The sequence below is a fragment of the Kryptolebias marmoratus genome, linkage group LG16, assembly GCF_001649575.2.
Source record: "Kryptolebias marmoratus isolate JLee-2015 linkage group LG16, ASM164957v2, whole genome shotgun sequence".
Classification (NCBI taxonomy): Eukaryota; Metazoa; Chordata; class Actinopteri; order Cyprinodontiformes; family Rivulidae; genus Kryptolebias; species Kryptolebias marmoratus.
Window position 1 is genome coordinate 17,370,336 of NC_051445.1, and position 20,286 is coordinate 17,390,621.

At 37.8% G+C, this 20,286-nt stretch overlaps 1 protein-coding gene across 1 annotated transcript in view; it reads left to right on the plus strand.

Moving 5' to 3' along the window:
• Positions 1-20,286, plus strand: part of cdkal1 (CDK5 regulatory subunit associated protein 1-like 1) — a 210,724-nt gene that overhangs the window by 51,629 nt on the left and 138,809 nt on the right. The window contains exons 5-7 of the mRNA XM_017409794.3: positions 7,505-7,601; positions 12,347-12,395; positions 20,088-20,208. Of these exons, the coding sequence (XP_017265283.1) occupies positions 7,505-7,601; positions 12,347-12,395; positions 20,088-20,208 (267 nt within the window). The remainder of the gene's footprint in view (positions 1-7,504; positions 7,602-12,346; positions 12,396-20,087; positions 20,209-20,286) is intronic.

The window sequence follows — 20,286 nt, forward strand, 5'->3', positions numbered from 1 at the left end:
CACTTGCGAGTTTTTTACCAACAAAACCAATATGTGAGGTGTTTTATTCAACTATTTCTTGGTGTGAATGGTTGTGAAACTGTCTTGGGAGGAGAGGCAGTGGTACGTTGAAGGTGTTGGATTGATAATACTTGAGGCCACGTCGTCTGTTTGAAACTTTTTTGCGTTTCATTTAACATAAATTACCTTTTTCACTCCTCCCTCCAAATCATTTCTCATATTTGTCCAAAATGTGGACGTTCTTGTCATTAAAGGAGTTTCCCTTAAAACAAAGGTGGACAGCGGAGTTCTGATTTTAAAAGCGGAGTCTTCTGTGTTAGATGATGCAATTGTGAGGTGCTTGTTAAAAGCAGGATTGATTTTTTGAACCCTTCGCAATTTACTTTCCATTATTCTTGCGTAGCGGTCAACCGATCCAAGTTTTTCTTTGGCCGATGTCGATTTTTAGAAATCCAACAATATGGCTGAAAATGTGTACGGAAATATCCCTCTTACAAGTTTAAAATTTGCAAGATACAATAAAAACATGCAGGATACAAGCAGTGCTGCACTTAAATTTAAGCCCTTACATCCATAAGACCTACATAGTAAAACAATTTATTTACATTCACATATCCTTGTTTAGGTACTTGTTTGCAATCCAAACCCTCAAACAGTAATAGGATCAAACAATAAGCACATAAATTATTTCTCTTAATCCCTTGGCGACTCCAACAGTAATTTCTTTGTAATAAACATTTGATTCATTTAGTGGAAAAAAATCCAAAAACCCTAAAAACACTACTGTATAAATATGTGTTTATTTGCCCTTCCTGAAATAGTAACGTGGCATCTGTTTCTCTGATACAGCCTAAAGCTTTATACTACCAGATTAATATGCCATAACAGCCTCTTTTCCAAAGACTGCAGGACTTTGCATTTGAAATGAGACTCATGGGGCTCTTTTTGGGATCCAGCTTTTAGGTCCTCCTCTTTGAGATTCAGTCAAGTGCTCATCTCCAATGCAATTTTCTGCACATCTGTGTGAATGCCAATGTTTTCCACTGACTCTGCCTTTTTTTTATTAGCATTTTCACTATTATGAACCAGTCAAGCGGTGAATACAACTCATTTACAGCAATGTAATATTTATTACACATTCAACTGATTTTACAAGACAGATTTAATTTCTTTCATAGCGGTGGGCATGTCTGTCACATTTTTTAAAAAGGCCATCATTTGAAAGCCTTGCATTTCCTTCGACTCGCCTTTACAAGGCCCATGTTGACAGTAGAGCAGCATCCTATCTCTGACATACCCAAAGGCCATGTCTGCCAGCCATAAACTACCCATGTTATAGGTGCGTATTGATTGGTCAACAGATTGCCTGTATCTTGTAAAATGCAGCTCAAATGTGAATGTCTTTATTAAACATTGGTAATAAATTAGAAAAAAGGAAGAATAAAAAACAAGTCAAGATTGTTTTTTCCCTGCTACATTAGTGTATTTGAGCTGGACTGGGCCTGGTCATAGTTACTGTAATTGACATCCAATTGACATCCATCTCAGTTCTTCTGCTGCTGTTATAAAGTCTTTAACGGTGTAGATTTACACCTGGGTTCAAGAAACCTTAGCAACCTGGTTTTAGTGCCGAGACTGTCTCAGTCTTAAACATCCCTTACCGTAACTCACCTTTGTAGGATTGCTTTTATGCAATTATCTTTCATTTATTAAACAAGCTACTCTTTTGTCTCCTGCCTTAATATCTTTTTGTTTTTGCCAGCAGTTGTTTTTTTTGTCTGTGTGTCTCTTATGGGCACTGGCTCCTTGTGAAAAAAGGCAGTCATTGAAAGGTGTAGGTTTCTGAGTGTAGGCATCTTGTTTTAGTGACAGATCATGGGGGAATCCAGTGGATGTATCGCTCATCCATCAATTCCAATCCTCCTCCATCACCTCATATCACTCATCTTCCCCCTTCATTTCCCTTTTGATTCTTGTTGTCATTCTTTCTCTTCATTTCCCTTTTTGATGATGAAAATATAATGATGGATATGCATTTTCACAGCTTTCATTATCTTTTGCTTGTGTCTTCTTTTTTGCTTTATCTGATATTATAAAAAATATAATCATTAACATATAAGGGCCTAAATGTAATAACAAAGTAGGACTTTAAATCACTAATATGCCATCTGCCTTGAGGACATAAAATGGTTGCTGAATGACAGAACACAGTGTTGGGCTTTGCTTTGTAACCATACAGATTCTCTGAATGGCTGTTTATAACTCACCATTTGCTTTAAAAAAGGTTAATATTTAAATTGGCAGTTTGCTTGTTCATCATCATGTTTTTCTCTCTTTAATCATTGCAAATATTAACTGTTTCCTGTTAGACTCTCACCTGCACCATGACTCATAAAGATGATCTTTTGACAGTTTCCTGTCAATCATACAATTTTTTTTTTTTTGTAATGCAGATATGCAGTGTTAAAAACAGTACACTATTTTAGACAGTCTACATTCAGATCCCACCGGCCTGGAGTTAGCTGCTATTTTATTTATACTGTTTGTATTTTGACAATTGTTTTGTTAAACTCTGCTGGTACAGTAATACACACAGGGAAGGCTACGTTCTTTATCAGAGTTACAAAGTGGTTTTCTCCACATTCGTTCTGTTTGTGCTGTCAGTCAGCGCAGATGAATTTTCTGCTGCCGCTAAAACAAAACACACAGGAAAATAAAAAGTGGAACAATGAATAAAACATTAAACAAATAAAGATGCGCTGTAAATCCCTCAGTATATCAAAAACCAGGTAACAGGGTTGGATTGCAGTAACGTCGTAAAATTGAAATTGCCTCAGTGACCAAGTGCAAGGCTGCGTTATTGATTTAGTAGGGATTTGTGGAAGTGGAAAACATGTGAAGGAGCAGTTTAAAACATTTGCTCACTCTCAGTTACTCGCAGTCGCACGCACTCGTGCACACATCGGCTCACATGTTAATTACCGAGGCTTGATGGGTACTTAACCTCGCCCCTTGCTGCTTATGCTAATGCAGAGAGGTCAGGGGTGTGCTGAATGGCTGGCTCCCTGTCAAATCAAGCAGAAACGACCGTTGAAGTGCAGATGAGAGGATGAAGGAGACAAAGAATCAAGGACAAGGACAAGCCAAATATGGAAAGGCAAGAAAGAAACGTATGTAACAGGACTTCAGCAGTGTCAGACGGCATTGTTGTCAACTGATTTTTGGGTAGACTAAATTGTTTTAATTAGGATAGGATAGTAAGTAGATGTTTATCTAAATCACACAAAGTTCCTTGCTGCCCCTACCATTATGACCTCATCCTTTAAGCAACATGTTTGTTAAGGAACATATGGCTGGCCCTCTCTATGCTATGAGCTCATCCTATCCCCCGCTATGAAGCTTATCTGTATAGGGCTGAGGACACTGAGCAGCGGGGAGAGTCAAGTCAATGAGAAGACACATACTGTATACACGCACGGATACAGCTGCTAGCTTCAAACCAAAAAAAAATAGGCTTTTTTTTCTTGATTACTTTCAAAAGAATCACCTGGCAACATTACCACAGCAACAAAAATAATCTACGCTAATGCATTACAGAAACAAAATTAATGTTCATGATACATACTGTTTTTATTTGATACAAGGATTAATGTAAAAGGATAAATATGGGTGACTTCAAAAGCTTAAAGTAAAAAAAAACAAACAAAAAACCCATCTATAATGCTAATTGAATTTTTTGAGACAATTGCAAGGGCATCGTTTTACATTCTGCAAAAATGTCAGCTGATGGTGCCACTACGTTTCAGCTGCTGTCATGTAAATTGCCCCATGGAAGATCGCCCCAGTCCTCAAAGGAACGCTCTCTCTTTCACTTCAGATTTTGTTGTGAGAAAGTTGAAGAGGCTCTTATATAGGTCATGCACTCTGGTCCATCTGATGCCTAGAGTAATGTAATGTCATCTTCCTCGCACGGGGCATCTCGAAGTCAACCTGATCAATTCAGTTAGACATTTAGTCTGGTCCAATTTGACTTATTCACTGCATCCACTCAGCTGTTAAAAACACGTATGTACAGCACAGCACTTCCTACCGTATACACCACAGAGGTCATACATCTGTGCACAAACTTTTGGACACTATTGCTGTCATCAGCCGTGACTCTTCGAATGTGTATGTTGGTTCAGACCCTGCCTAAAAGCAGCAACAGAGAGATTTAGGGTAAAATGCCAAGGAAGTCAAAGAGGGAGGTGTGTACAGGCTCACACTCTTACCTATACACACACAATTCTTGTCCTCTAATCTTTGGGGACATCTGCTCTGGTCTGGGTCACTGGCAGCAAGCGCTCTGTTAGACTCAAAAATATCACCACGGCAACTGCATCCCATTTCATCTCATCCCACCCAGGAAGCATGTGCGACGTGATTGGTCTGTTCCCACTTGGGCGCTCAGGCAGCAACCCAGGCTCTGTCTGTTTACTCGCTGTGTCAGCTATGGCTGTGAGTCTATGGGCAGGGAGCGAGAAGCACATTAAAGAAATGTTGAACGTACGTTGGCATGAGGCAGTGTCAATTATGCAGCCGCGCCCCTGCTGTGTGTGTATGTGTAATGCTGGAGTGGGGTTTTCCTTGCAAACAGTATTGGGATGAACCAGATACTTAAAGCAGATGTGGTTCAAGCCTAATTTAGAATTGCTTAATAGTGTAATTGTAGTCTTTTGACACCTGGAAAGCAATTTAGAATCGTCCTTACTCATGTTCCTTACTCTCTACTACAGTAATAAAAAAGCAATTCATAAAACCAAGACAGTGCAAAGTGCTGTCTCTTTTTGTACAGAATTAGATATTGTTTCCAACATTTTATTTTTAGTGATTTGCTTGTCTTGTATTCATATATATGTATATATAAAATCATCATTGCAGTAGCAGTGTGCCCAATATCAGTATCATAGAGGACTTCAATAAATCGCAGACACAAACTACATGCCAATTATATATTTGGCACTCAGATGGACCGCCACTGCTCTAAACGCCCACAGCCGATTTAGATAATAGTTGCTGAAAGCACATGGCAAGTGTTGTGTGTTGTGGTGACAAAAGAGAGCAATGGAAAAAAAAAGTGAATTTATCACAAGTGAAATCATTATCACAATATTTCACAATAATACTGCAACTGCTTGTTTTTTTAAACGTTGCGCAGCCCTGATTTCTACCAGTCGGCACTCATGTAAAGTGTTCTCAGTAATTTCTAGATGAACCTTTAGACACACCACATGTAGTGTCAAAATTTGTAGTCTTTCCTCCAGTGTGAAAACACAAATTAGAAAATTAAGCTGATTCCGATTCTGAAATAACCCCAAATAAAATAAACAAACACTTTTATTCCTGGCTTTAGCTTTCATCTATACCTCTGCTTTCCATTCATGTGACAGGATAAGCTGGCTTTGAATTGAGTTGTCTGCCTTCGCATTTCACACCACCCTCCTCCTCCTCCTCCTCCATCACTACCTCTCTTTGTTTTGTTGAAGAATACAAACAGTGTGAATTAAAACGCAACTGACAGTTTGCATCCAGCTTCATTGCTGCTCCTCGGCCCTCCTCCCACAATTCCTCCCTCACTTACGTGCCTACCCGCTTCTATCCTTCCCTCCCTCTCCCACTCCAGCTGTCAGAAGGCTTCATTATTAAAGATTTATGGCAGAGTCTGGGCAGCTCCTCGAAAATCTTTTGTCAGACAGACCTCGTGTCTCACATCTCACTGCCACTAACTGGAGGTGACATGGAGACTTGCACAAATCATGTGCACACACATATTTTCCTTATGGTTTACTACTGTTTTACTATCCGCACCTCTTTGTTCAGAGCGTTTAAATACGAACAAATAAGATCTATGACATTTCATCGTTTCCAATAGCAGTTTTACCAGTGGATAGTAGTAATTGCCCGTGGCCATTTCTTGCTATATGTACGATGAATTCTAAGAATATTTGACATCTGGTATGATAAACTCTCAAGTAATTAAAGATTGTGTTGTAGTCATGACAAATCATGGTTAACGGTCTTAAATGGGTTTCCTCTGCAGTCTTCCCTAATAATGATTACAGTGGTTTAGCTTTACTTCTGTCCGTCTTCCTCTTGTCCACGTACCCAAGATGAAATGGATGTTAGGGTTCTATTGTAAAGAATCTGAGATTTTATGTTCAGCTATTCTAAGCTGATCAAAAACAGTTTAAAGCGTCTTTCACAAAAAAAGTGGGCCTAAGACTTGTTCTTCTTATCTTTGTGTGTTTCAAGTGAGAACCAAGGTAGAATGGAGGTTGAAATCAACCTGCCGCTGTTACGCCTCTGAGCCACCAAGAGAGGTAGTCACAGAGCTGAAACGGTCAGTATATATAGGCAGCAGTGTTCAATCCTGGTCCTGGAGGGCCAATATCCTGTATGTTTTAGTCGTTTCCCTGCTCTTCAGCAGGTCTTCAAGTTCTGCAGAAGCCTGTTAATCACTCAGTCAAATCAGGTCTGTCAAAGCAGAGAAAAAAGTAAAACATGCAGGACAGTGACCCTCCAGGACCAGTATTGGACACCACTGGTGTAAGGGTATGTCAGCATTGCAGATCGAGGTTGTGATGTAGTAACCAGCCAGCAGCAGGAATTAGAAAGGGGTATGTCCGACACAGGTTCTGTGCACAGTGCTTCACATCAGTGCAGGCTTCTTTGGTTCTCCATTGCTGGTTTTATATATATTTTTTGGCTCACATTGTTCCAAGAAATGCATTTTTAAATGGCCAGAGGCAGCTTAAAAAAGGGCTCGTGCTTGCAGCCACATCGTGAAACTATTTTGGTTTTGAGAACTTGTTGTGGTTCAGTGTAGCCTCTGCTGAGAGAGGACTGTTGTTGTTGGTGTAAGAAGTCTTACATTTAATCAATTTTTTTTACTTTCTGCTCTTACTTCCCAGTATTTTTCAATAGTGTGTGATGCCTCTTTTTGAAAATCAGTTTCACAAATCAAATATGCACTATGGTTATGTTTGTATTTTAGCTTGTCATCTTGTGAATAACACACAATTTGTTCAATTTGTGGTATCCTTTGATTTGTAGTCAGATGTATTTTGATTTTTTTTTCTGTGTGGTTTAAGTTTAAAGAATCTCAAAATTTGCAATTCATACTGGTAATTGACTGTTTCGAGGCTGCTGGATGCTTAAAGTCTGACAAATTGCAAAAACTATTGATTTGTGTATGTATGGTTGAGTGTGTACATACAAACATACATATGTACAAACATACCTACTACATCAATTTATTATTATTGGTTTAGAAAAACAAAGCTAATTAACTGTGTTGAAAATTGTTCTTGGAACAAATTACCAAAACAATTTGCTATTGTTGAACTAACTTGTATTTCTTGGACAGTAATTCTTCATTTTTGTTTAACTAAAAACAGAAAGTAGGCAGATCATTGGAGCAAGACCAATTACTTTTTTTGATTTTCATTGCTTTTTTCCTTTGCAGAAAAGCCCAGGAGCAGCAGAAGAAGGTGGTTGTAGCAGGTTGTGTTCCTCAAGCTCAGCCACGGATGGACTACCTCAAAAGTCTCAGCATTATTGGGGTATGTCTTCTATACGTGTTCTATGGAAACTGCATGTCTATGTAAGTTTTTATACAATATGTGCTTTGTGTTTGCTTGGGCCTCTTTAATGTGTCTAATGAGAGGCATTTGAAGAGCAAACACTGAGACGAGGTGATGTGTTGAGAATTCAAATGCCGACTCTGTAGGTAGGTGATGGTGGAAACAATCAAAACCACGTTATTTTAAAATGAAACTAAAAGTGCTGCTATATCAGCAAGTCCAGAACACGATGTTCTAAAACTGTAAGGCAGAACAACAAAACTAGCCTTGACCTTAGAAGTGAGTAAGGCAAACGGAAAGGAATGTCAGATCAAGGAAACTAAACTAAACATTTGCTGTGAGAGATAATGACCAAGGGAATTCGAGTTTGGAAACCAAAAATTATAACCAGGTTTGCAGTAGAGCAGCAAGGCTGCAACTTTAAAGCAATAATTCAGATCTTTTGAAGTGGACTTCTGTGGAAAAGCTATGAATAATTAATATCTTATATGTTGCAGATAGCTTAAATTGCCTCAGTTTGGAGATAAAAAGTTTAGTAATGATGAGCTAAATGCTTTATCCAAAATGAAGCAACTTTGAGTTCTGTCTAATGCAAGCAAGATACTGACTGCTTCCTACAACTCCACAGAACACCAAAAGATTTGAACTACTCCTTTAAGTCCACTCAGAGTATTTAAAATCATCATAAAGGGACTCAAAGTGCTCATCAGTATTATCTGTCTAGAGTGGAAGGTTAAAGAAATAATTTTCTGATTTTATTTTGTCAGTAATAACTGATAAAAACATTTCTTGTATCTTTTTTTATACAGAAAAGTTGCATCCTTGATTAGGTGTTTAGAAATTTTGTTGATAAACAACACGTGGTGAATAGGCCACACTTACCATTTATGCTTTATAACCTTGATTTAAATTCAACAAAGTGCTTTACAATTTGATTTTCTTCCCCTCATTATTCAACAGGCTCATACAGAGTTTCTTAATTTACATGTTGCATTCAGTGTACACAACTCTTTAGCTGTGCAAGTAACAAGTACATCAGCAGAAATGTGGAGTTCAGTTTTTTTACCAAAGACTATCAGTGGCTGAGAGCTTCTACGGTCCAGATGGAAGAAGACCAGTCTAAAAGCTGTGCCACGGCTGTAGAGCTCAACAACCACCTAGTAACAGCTAAAGATTTTTAAAAGTCTGACAAATAGAGAAATCAGCCGGAATAGTGAAAGTTCCCCCAAGTTTTTTTTTATTTTTTTGCCTCTATTGGCACTTGCTTTACCATAACTAATCTGTTCAAGTAAACATGCCATTTAGTACTGTTATTATACTCTAAGCAGTGCTACATGTCTAGAGTATGATCACGGTTAGATAAACTGGCTACTAGTTTTTAGAGTGAACCATAAAAAACTAGGAGTGTAGATTTGTTTCTACTGTCACTGACACAAATGACCTGGATTGCACTTAGATACAAGCAAACACCAAACCTTTACATGACTCGAAGATTAAGAGTCTTAGCTCTGAATAATGGTGTCCTGCACGTTGGTCCCTACAGGACAGCTGGCCCCCGTGAGAATAATGGACTCCTTTTTTTGTTTTTCGTTGTTCTTGTAAAACAAGGCTTATAAATGCATGCATGAACAGGCTCACATTGTAAGAAACAAACACAGAGCTGTATGAGAATGCAAACACTCCCCTCGTGTTTTTGTAATAGTTACAATCAACTACATAATGACAGTGGCAGTTGGTGGGTTATTCAAATTAGATGCAAATAACAAGTTCAGAATTTGTGTATAGTGATTGCACTAACGGCTAGATAAGGGATGTAGTTATAAAAAGGCTCGTCCTTTTGAATTCATTCTCTTTAATTGACCTTTGTGTGTCAGCTTTTTGTGTGCCCATGTAGTTGTTTTCTTCCCTGAAGTTGTCATGAAATGAATGACAGTGTACTTTGTTTAAGGTACACAGGCGGTCACGCAAGCCTGCAGTGTTTCGTTTTCTCTGAACCAGACTTGTCACATCCTGTATCTGACACTCATCACACACTCATACACACGGTACTGGCCGAGTAATGAGAAGATCACAATGGGTAAGCAAGGTTGAGGTACATCAGTGCCCTCAAGACATCGTATGTAGGATTTTGATAAAGAATGCTTATTTTGTTTTTGAATCTAAGCCCAATTACTCAAAACTACATGATAGTTTTTTCAAAGCAGCAAACTGTAAAGCAATAGTGCAATAAATGGAAAACAAAAAACTGTGCAATTTGTTGAAAGAGAAATGTAACTGTGATTCAAAATTGAGAATTAAAACTAAATTTTGGACTGTTACAGCATATATTATCCAAACCAGTCAATAAAAACGGTGTTCCCCACCGAGTCAGACATGTCCAAATTTAGTCTGGCAGTGTTTCTCTGGCCTGCTGACATCTCCATCACTGATGCTGCCTCATCAGACCACAGCTGCAACAATAAAAATGGCTTATTTATTTAGGTTGTTGTTTGTACCTTGGCATTATTAATACCTTGTAGATATCTGGTGCCTTCTGAGTCAAAGATTGTTCTGGTTCAATAAGAAGAAGTTGTTGTGCGGAGGGTGCACAGCTGCTCATGGCTTTTTTTCAGCTCTGAACTATTGTTATTTTATCATCCATTAGAAATTCACAGTCATTGTGTTCGGCCATTTCTTATTTCAAAGACTTCTTGCTGAGGCAACAGACAGCCTTTGTAAATCCCTGTGTGTGCTCATTGCAGGTTGTCCGACTGGTCAATAATCTCAGCTCATAATCTTTTGGAAAACAGTTATGAAAGACTATGCAGAAATTATATCTAAAATACCATTCTAATTTCTATTTCTACTAATGGAGGGTTTTTTTCACAGCTTCTATTTGCTGAAGCTGATTTGTTTGCAGCACACTTTGTTTTATTTTTGACTTCTATGAATACAAAACAGAGTTGAAACGGGAGATCTGAATTAGTTTGCAAAATGTAGGCATTACCAAACCTTTACTGTAAGAAGGGACACCTGCTGCTGCTCTGAATGGATCCAGATTGCTTGGCTATTACAAGGAAATAGGTTTTACTTCAGTGTGTAACATGCATGCAACTGCTGCCTGTGAAGCACAGTATGCATCCATGTGAGGAGTGTTTGGAAAAAAAAAGGTTTGCTGGGTAATGGACCTGGAGGCACTGAGAGCCAATGGAAAGGGCTAGAGCACAAACATCTGTGAATAGAGAAGCTAAGAGAATTAGATCTTGGAGGGATGCTGGGAGGAATGAAAAGAAAAATTATGTCAAGGAAAATTATAATATTACTTTTTTCCACCTCTTTAGTTCTCTGCCTGTGCCTGTCTGCTTCTTTTTCTTCTGTTCTTTTCACAGTAACTGTAGAATGGTAGGTGCATAAAATCAGTTTGAAATGTTCTGGCTGTTGTTGTATTTAGCGCAACCTTCAATTAGGCTGATTATCTTGAAGCTACAAGTAGTGGAATCTGCTCGTTTTCTTTATGCGTGTTAGAGGAGCTTTACATCCTCAAAACTGCAGGAATTTTCTGTCACAAACAACAAAGAAGATGAGAACTCAGGTGCCTGAATATAGCACCATTCTGTTTGTTATTCTGTGATAAACAAGCAGGTTGCTGCTTTATCGCTTGGAAATTTTTACCTTTCTATCTTTGTGTTTTTTCTCTACTTTTTGTTTTACAGCATTGAAGGGAGAGGTCAGATCTATTGAAGTGGATTATTTTATTTTGTAAAATAGGTGAGATACATCATCTCTTCTTCCTGGGAGTCCTGGTCCAGCGGCATAAATGGGAATTGAAAACAAACTTATGTCAATGTTTCATTACAAAAAATTGAAAATAAAAAGACAGTTTTAAATGTTAGTGCAATAAAAGATTATTTAAAAGACATGGGAAGATGTACAACACCATTCCAACTAAATCCAACACATTTTACTACCAGCAAAGGAAAAAGAAAAGCAATTACCAGCACAAGTAAAGCAATTACAATTTTTTTTCCCAGGGTCATTCTTAAGAGGCCCTGAAACATATAGATAGAGTAAAGTGTAGTTTAAAGCTCATTTCAAAGATATGGAGCATAAAAGAAAAAGGCAGACTATTATATTCACTGAAGATGCGTTGTGTTGGAGCTTGAGTCATACGCCCAGTCTGCATATCTATTTGGTGCAAAAATGATGCCGTCTATTACAGCATTTGCCTTAGAGGATTTAAAAGCTTAGAGGTTCTGAGTTGTTGTTTTTTAAAGATGGAAATCTGCTCTTATATGTGCCTTTTTATGGGTGGCTATTGGCTTGACTCTCCCTGATTCTCTAAACCTCTGTCGACTGCAAGTAAGATACTGACTGCTGCATTGGTACCCTACAGAAGTCTACTTCAGAAAATCTCAGCTATCCCTTTAAGACCCTTTTACAACCTCAACACATTGCTCAATACACACCAAACACGGTGTTTTCACTTATGTACATACGTACTGTGTGACATTTAGGAAATCCATATTACTTAATCCTAACTGGTGAAAGCTTGTTGTGATTGTATCGTTTTGCACTTGTTTGTCTTTGTACTTATTGCATGCTGCCTTTCTGTGTATTTACATGCTCCTCTTGTATAAACCTGGGTCAGTCCGTGTGTGTAGGTCGTCAATATCCTGTGTTTGACTGTGTGAGCTTCTTATGTCAGCGTCAATAAACCCTTTCCCTTGTGTCTGTCTGCATTTCAGGTCCAGCAGATTGATCGAGTGGTGGAAGTAGTGGACGAGACTGTTAAAGGTATTTTGAGTCGCAGGGGCGCATGTACATCCATGCACACACATGAGTAGGTTAGCAGTAAGGCGTTGATCAATGAACGGATGAAAGTGGGGGTGCAGGAGTGGGAAAGGTTTTGTGTGAGTCTTTTTCTTTCTTCTAAAGAAGTATGTTTGCTAGTTAACAGAACACAAAACACAAAACTGACTTGACTGTCAAGAGTCAGTGCATCACATGGGTTTAAAGGAGTATTCTAACATCATTCAGACATTTGGAATCATTTGATTCAGTCATTGTGAGCGGAAAAAGAAGCATGTGATGTGTTTTTAAATTTAAAAAATCCTTTATACTAACGTTAGCTTTTTTATTAACTTGTCTCATTATGCTGCTTTTTGGATCCAGTCTAGCTGAGTGAGGCGCTTGTTAAAATGATCTTCCCAGTCTGTGCAACACTCCGTCAGACTCATATGGCAGTGATTAGGTTATCCATTTAAACTGTTAGTGAACCGCTGCACGCAACTGTTTAATGAAGGCCACAGAGAGTTTATAGTGTGAGAGTGTCCAGTCAAGCTGTCATCCACCCCCAGCTGTTTTCCTAATAAAGAACAGATCGAGTTTGCACTACTTGTGTGAGTCTATCGGTTTGCACTGCAGGCTTCATTCTAATGAAGGACAGCTGAACTGGGGCTTAATTTTACAATGTGCTATCAGCCTGGTTAAACTAGTGCACACCACATGTATACAGTGTCACTTTTTCCCCTTTTCTTCATTCTAATTCACTTTTTCTTTTTTTTTATTTCTCAGTTTTTCATTCTTTTCCGAGCATTTTTTTTCAGTCCCTTTCTTTACTGTTTTTTTCCATTTCCTACCCCCTTACTGCCTTTTTCCCCTCCCTTTTTTTTTCTTTCTCCCACCGTCGCCCCCTCCACAGAAACCAATTTCCCCAGTATCATTACAGTCCTTTATGACCTCGTATAAACCGAGAGCTGTTTTCTTGTCTTGGAGGCCTGGGCATAAACCTTTTAAGATGGGGGGGATTTGCCTTGCGTAATGGCTACTAAAATACTTACCTCAATGAACTGCTAATAGTTGCACAGCTTTTCTCCGCCGAAATAGCTTGCAGGTTTGTTTTGCACATGACAAGAGTAGAGAGTATGTTTTTATGAACTTGGTTCTTATGCTATGTGAATGTCCTTTTTGTTTGGGTCCCAGTCTATTAAAAAGAAAGAAAAAAAAGAAGTTTACGTCTGTCAGTCTGAACAGATACCAACTACTGTAAAACTGCTTTTAATTATTGGCTTAGTTAGTGTGTATCGAGTTAATTTATACAGTTTCACACATTACAGTTACTGCTGCTCAGTCTTCTGTTACCATTTTACAGCATCACTGCTTTCCTGGGTGCTTGCGTGGTCACAAGCTTGCTTAATCAAACATTTTTTCCTTTTTTCCTGTGCCAGATGCTAATTTACTTTTTAACAGTAAACACAGCTGTTACTCCTTTTAATTTTGAGCCCACTGATACATCCTTAAAAATGGGTTACTGACAATTATGAAATCACGTTTTCATTTTATTTACAAGGTAAGATTGAATTTTAATGATGCACAAAAAGCAAAAACATCGAAAAAAAAAGTTTTTGTTGCAGATCTAAACAGAAAAGGGGCCCCCTTTTAACCAACAAGAAATGTATTGATATGCATTGATTTTACTAACATGTTTTACTGTTGTTTTATCCTCTGCCTGCTTATATCAATCCTTTTAATGAGCAGATAGCCTCGACAGATTCTTTTTCACCTCATATTCTGTTATCCTTTAAAACGAGTTAAGATTTAGTGTGTTCCAGTCACATGAAAACAGAGAGCAGGAAAGGTTACACTGAAGTGTGTGTGTAACGGTGGATCAGAGGCGATATGGTGCCCACGTGACCTTTTGATCCATGTTTTCTCTATACAGACTGCCTATATCAGTGCTACGAAATGAAAGCAAAAATAAATATGAAGGGTATTTGTGAGACGTTGTGAACACATTCACATGTATTCAAGTCACTTGAAGATATGCGGAGAAGTATTTTTAATGCCCTGTGAGCCTCTCAGGGAGCGACACGAGGAAGCTGCGTGGAGTTTGTTCATGTCAGCCATCAGAGCTTTAAGCTTTGCTGAAGTTTAAGCTCTTTTAAACACTTTGCATTAAGTCAAATCACAAAGTATAACTTTGAGTGCCCTTAATTTCACCAGAAAGGTTCTTTTTTATCATTTAACTTTTTATTGTCATTTTTCAACTTTGTTTACATATATAGTGTACACAAACAGTACCCATATCACATTACATAACATCAAAGAAAACAAACAAAAACTTTTGCTTGGGAGTTATTCTTCCGTTGGACTTCTGTCCCATCCAGTTTGCCAAGTTCTTTCTATTTTTTGTCACTGTCTTTTCTTCTAAATATTGTCCATTTTGTCCACTTTTCTTCCATCTGTCCTTGTTGTAGTCTCAGTCGATATGTCAATTTTTCCATGATGTAGATTTCTTCTATTATCTCAATCCATTGTTCATGACTAGGGGGGTCCTCCTTTCCCCATTTTCTCGTAATAGCTTTCTTACTAGCTATTAATATTATCTTCATCAGATATCTATCCCTTACTTTTACTTTGACATTGTTGAAGTTACAAAGATATAGTACACACATGTCAAACCCAAGGCCCGTGGGCCAGATCCGGCCCTCTGTAACATTTCATCCGGCCCCCAAGATAACGTTTAGATTTCATTAGGTCTGGCCCTCTAGTCTAGGACAGATAAAGTCTCTGATTCTTATTTTGCTTAAAAAAAAACTGAGCCTAATTAATGAAGTTTTCTCTTGACAGTGACTTAGAAGCCAACAATATATAGTTTTAACTTCTGTATGATCAGGTTTTTGTTGATGGCTTTTAAAAAAAAAAATCTATTTTAATGTTAAAAAATTCATTTAAAAGCTGAGTGAGGTGTAAGAAATGACCGCTAACGGTGTGCTTTTTGAAGTTTGATCTATTTGTCTGTGTTCATTAAAGTACGTTTGCTCTAAATTCTGTATTATCTATAACTGGGAAAAGGTAATTGATATTTCTATATGAAAGATTTGACATAATACATCTAAAACCAAGGTTAATTAATATAATTTTTAATAAATATGGATCGTGATTGGCCCTCGGCTAGGACCAAATTTTTAATTTTGGCCCCCTGGTGTCACTGGGTTTGACACCCCTGATATAGTACCATGCCGCTCATAGGAATATCATATCCCAGAATCATATTTACAGTTTCATGCACATTTTTCCAAAACAGTTCCAAAATATGTGAAAGTGGTCTGCATTTACTGTTCTGCAGTTCCTCCAGCATGTCATGTCTGTGCCCTTATATGCATTCTTGACTTTAGGTGTGATAAAAAGTCGTATCAGATTTTTCCAGATGAACTCTCTCCATATTTGTGAATTGATGGACGACTGATGCGTTTTCCACATGGAAAACACCAGGAAGGTTCTTATAGCACTTTGAACCGCCTTGTTGCTGAAAAGTGCTTTATAATTAAATTTGACTTCACTTGACTTGACTTATAACAGTACATCTTTTCTTTCTACAAGTTCTGGAATATAGAACAAAGAATATCACTTTTAAAAAAGGGTGGAAGAATGATGTGGAGTATTAGTCTTCTATCAGGGCATGTGACTTTTTAATCTAATTAACAGTGTCCCAAAGATTCACACAAGATCTCGTAGTGAGTGCGTGAGCCTGCGTTTGTTAGTGTTTCACAGCTGAAAGGTACAACCTGAAATAGGCTCAAAGTTCGCTTTTTTAACTTGAACCCTAAATTACTTAGAAATTGAATAAAGATTGGGTCTACAGAAAGAAAGTGACTCACTAATATATCAGCAACATCGACACTGCTTTTAATGACACTTTGATTCACTTTTAGAAGATCATGAAAACTGGTTGTCAGACGCTTCCATTTATCATAATAGGATAATACTTCAATTTTGAATTTCCTATTAATTTGGATACTTATTTTTCTATAAATCTGTGTGCACTTTAATCCAAAATCCATTTGTTTTTTTTTTGCTTTGGCTCAGGCAGCTTCTCCTCGTCTGATAATGTAAATGGATTTTATGAACCAAAGGTTGTAAAAAAACAGTGATCACATACTTTCTAAAAGGAACATGTTTAGCACAAAAGTTGGGTTTGAAAGAACTCCATATTATATTACCAACCACCATTGAGATGATAGCTACATTATCACAAATGTAATGGAAAGCATAGCTTATGGATAAAATGAGTGAGGCTGAAGCTCATTTGTCATTTCCCCATGTTTTTTTCCTTCTTAAGGAATTAAATTAATAATGCCAAACAAAATACATTAGACAAAAAAAAGTATTTTAAATTGGAAAAATACTTTCATTTGAAAGTTTTTTTTTAAGTGCAGCTCATAATTATTGATTTTAAAGTGTACTGCAAAAAAAAAAAGACTTGGTGAAATGGGACTCAACATTACTCTTTGGCATCTTGGAGGTTTTTACACAGACTGCTGCAGAATGATCACTAACAATTATAACAATGTTTGATAAACCTTTGTCAGCCATTGATCTCTGAAACAGATGATTTTCTTTCAAGTTTATATTTGTTGGAACAAGAAATAAAGTAGCAGAGGCTGAGGTCTGCCACTAACATCTGCCATCAAAATAAAAATTTTATTAACTAACATCCAGCAAAAAAAAAGTAAATAATAAAAGTAGCTTGTATCATTGACATAAGTCAGTATTATGTTTAATTGGTTGGATGGGAGAGAAAAAAAATAAATGAGACATTTCACCCTTCCCCTTTTTATCTGCTACCTCTGTCCCTGAGGGTTCCCATCCCCCCAAATCCTGCCTGCTGATTTTCAATCGAACCGGAGTGCACAACAGGATCAGTCACTCACAAGAAATCGCACACGGGTCAACAGGTCATCCTTTTAGCTTTCTTTCACTCTTCCACCCTTCACTGCCGTACATTTTTCATTTTTCTTCTGTCATCATCAATTTATCTGCCGATGTACTTTCTGTCCATCTTTCCTTGCCTTATTCCCCTTGTTCTATCAACGGTTTGTTATGAGCATAGAAATATTTATTTAGGTTTGTGTTTATTAAGCAGAGAAAATAACAAAGACAAATTGGGGGGAAAATGCATAAGAGGAGAGAGAGAAGTCTAATCGATAACAATAAAACGTGGCGCAGGGTGATGTGTCTGTATGGGATGTTCGTCACAGCAGTTGGCCTTTGTAAACTCTGTAATTGAGATGACAAATTGGGAAGCTTTCTTTGCTTTAGTACAGCACCTCATGTTAGCTATGTTATTACTTGCCCTTCATTCGTGGCTCTGAAATTGAATTTGGCTTTGGATACGTTCCTGGAGAGATTCCATGCTGGTACTGAGATTATTTCTCGGGCCTTGGTCTGTGGTTGCACTAACAAGTCCCGTTCAGTTTTAGAGGGGGAAAAAAAGAATGGGTGGAAAACAACAGTTTCCAAATTTTATTAGACTGGACAGTCTTGTAATTGGAGAAACATCTGGAAAATCCACCATGTAGGTAATTGCTTTTCCCTGACAAATCTGTTTATCTCATTATGTATTTGATGACTTTCTTGCTTTGCTGAAGTATATTTTCAGAGGAAACTAAAATAACAGGTAGAATTTAACAGAAAACATGCACCAACCTGCCTGAACCTGGACCACATTAGGATTTCTGTGGGTAAAGATAAACAACATGGAAGTTTATTACCATTGGATAGGCTGAGTTTAGATTCACCTACTCATGTTACATGGTGGCACTGAAACCTACTGAGACAGTAGTTGACGTCTATTTATTTGCACCAGCTTTCAGTTGGTTAATAAATGGAATCAATAATAAACAAATGGGAAAAAAAACTGTAGTTACCGAGGTTAGGATCTCATGGAGCATGCAGTGGTTTTGGGGCTCTGTTTCATCAGGACATGTGGACTCAGAGATCTTGAGCAAAGTCTGGCCAAATGTGCTCAAAGTCCCAGCTGTTTTCCACGGGGGAAGGTTTCTCATTTCCTTGCTTGTACTAGGATATTACGAGCAGTCACGCCTCACTGATTGGCTCTTTGTCCTCCTCTGGGGCAGATTGTCATTTTTATCTACCAATTGATAACGCTGCTCCCTGCCCTGATCCCTCCCTCCCAGGAGACCTGTGTAAAGCGGATGAAAACAGGAAGACAATTCCATCCCTCAGTGCCTCCATTTTACACACCTCCAGCTGATACCTTATTTGATGGGTAAAGGGGAGACTTCAGCATTTTGTTTCTACTTACCAAAGTGGGGTTAGCTATTACTCTTTACTGTGGATTTTCATTTGCTTTTGTAACACTGGAATGTCCACCAAATGAAATTTTCATATCTGATACTATTTGAGTTCTTCCTCTTTCTCTATTCTTTCTTTATTGTCAGTAGCTGAATAAACAAACAAACAAAAAAACAACAATCTAAGAAAATAACCAATTTAGCATTATGCACTAGTTTGTTGTTTTTCCTGAACCAGAGATTTTTTTGTAAATTGTAGGTGGTAAGGAAATCCTTCTTTTTGGCTTCTGCTTAAATTCTAGGTCATTGTTATGTATATTTCTCATCTGAACCTTAATCCCTCTGCAGCTGACATTTCCCATTCCTTTGCCATATCTTTCCTTTCTCCCATAGCTGCCACAATCGCCACGGTAAATGTATAGTGTTGTCTGATGAGCTGCTTTTTCAAACTGTGTGTCGTTAGCACACAAACAATATGCTGAAACAAATTGAGAAAGATTTAATGTTTTCTCTAAAGATGGTTCTTATTATTGCATATTGGAAAGTTTTTTTTTTCCATTGTGAAAGATTGTACTTTATATGAGAGTTATAATAGTTGTTTTTGCTGAATTACTTAGAGATAACAGAGAGGAAGTGGTTCTACTGTCTTAATAGCGATTTTGTTTTGCAATCAGATCACTTTTATTTGTTCAATTTTTCTTATGTTTAATCCATTGATCAAGAACTATTACATTTAATCATTGAAAAATGGCAGGTGCTGAATTTAAATTTAATTAAAATACATACATTGCATGTAGCTTTATCCCTGCATGATAATATCATTTGTCCTAAAGCTAAAATCTCTTTGAACTTCAACTGCTGGTGTCTAGTTGATGAACAGGTGTGTTGAAATGTTTTTGGGGGTTCTTAATTTTCCTCACTTGAGTTGCAGACGCCAGAAGTATTGTTGCTTCATTATTGAACATGTTCAAAAAACTTGTGGAACAAATTTACTTTCAAAATGGTCACAGACTTGTTGCGGGTGTCTCAAACCCATCTGAAATCCTTCTTGAGTTTGTCACTGACATCTCCAGCCCATCTCAAGCTGCCAAAGGTGGATATGTCAACAGAGGTGGGCAATGAAATAATGTGCACAGCCTACAATACAGTTTTGCATGCCGTGCACATAAAAAAGGCAGGGATTTTTGAAAACTGGCTATTCAAAATGTGGCCACATGCACTTGGTTGCAAATACTCAAAATTCAGTAAGACTGCAACTGAAATTCTGTGTATTTTCTCCCAATATTGATATAAGTTTGAGTTAACAACTAGTCTCCAACCGTTACTGCTCAACGAGATACTACCTTATAAAATGTGTGTTTTAGTGATTTTCATTGTTTGTTGTCTCCAGGTCATTCGGTTCGTCTTTTGGGACAGAAGAAGGATGGAGGCAAAAGACTTGGAGGGGCCAGACTGGACCTTCCAAAGATCAGAAAGAACCCTCTTATTGAAATCATCTCCATTAACACTGGGTAGGACACAGGCATGCAAACAGAAAACACAGCTCCTCAAATATCCAGCTTTAACCAGAAACAATTTGCCTCCTTGTA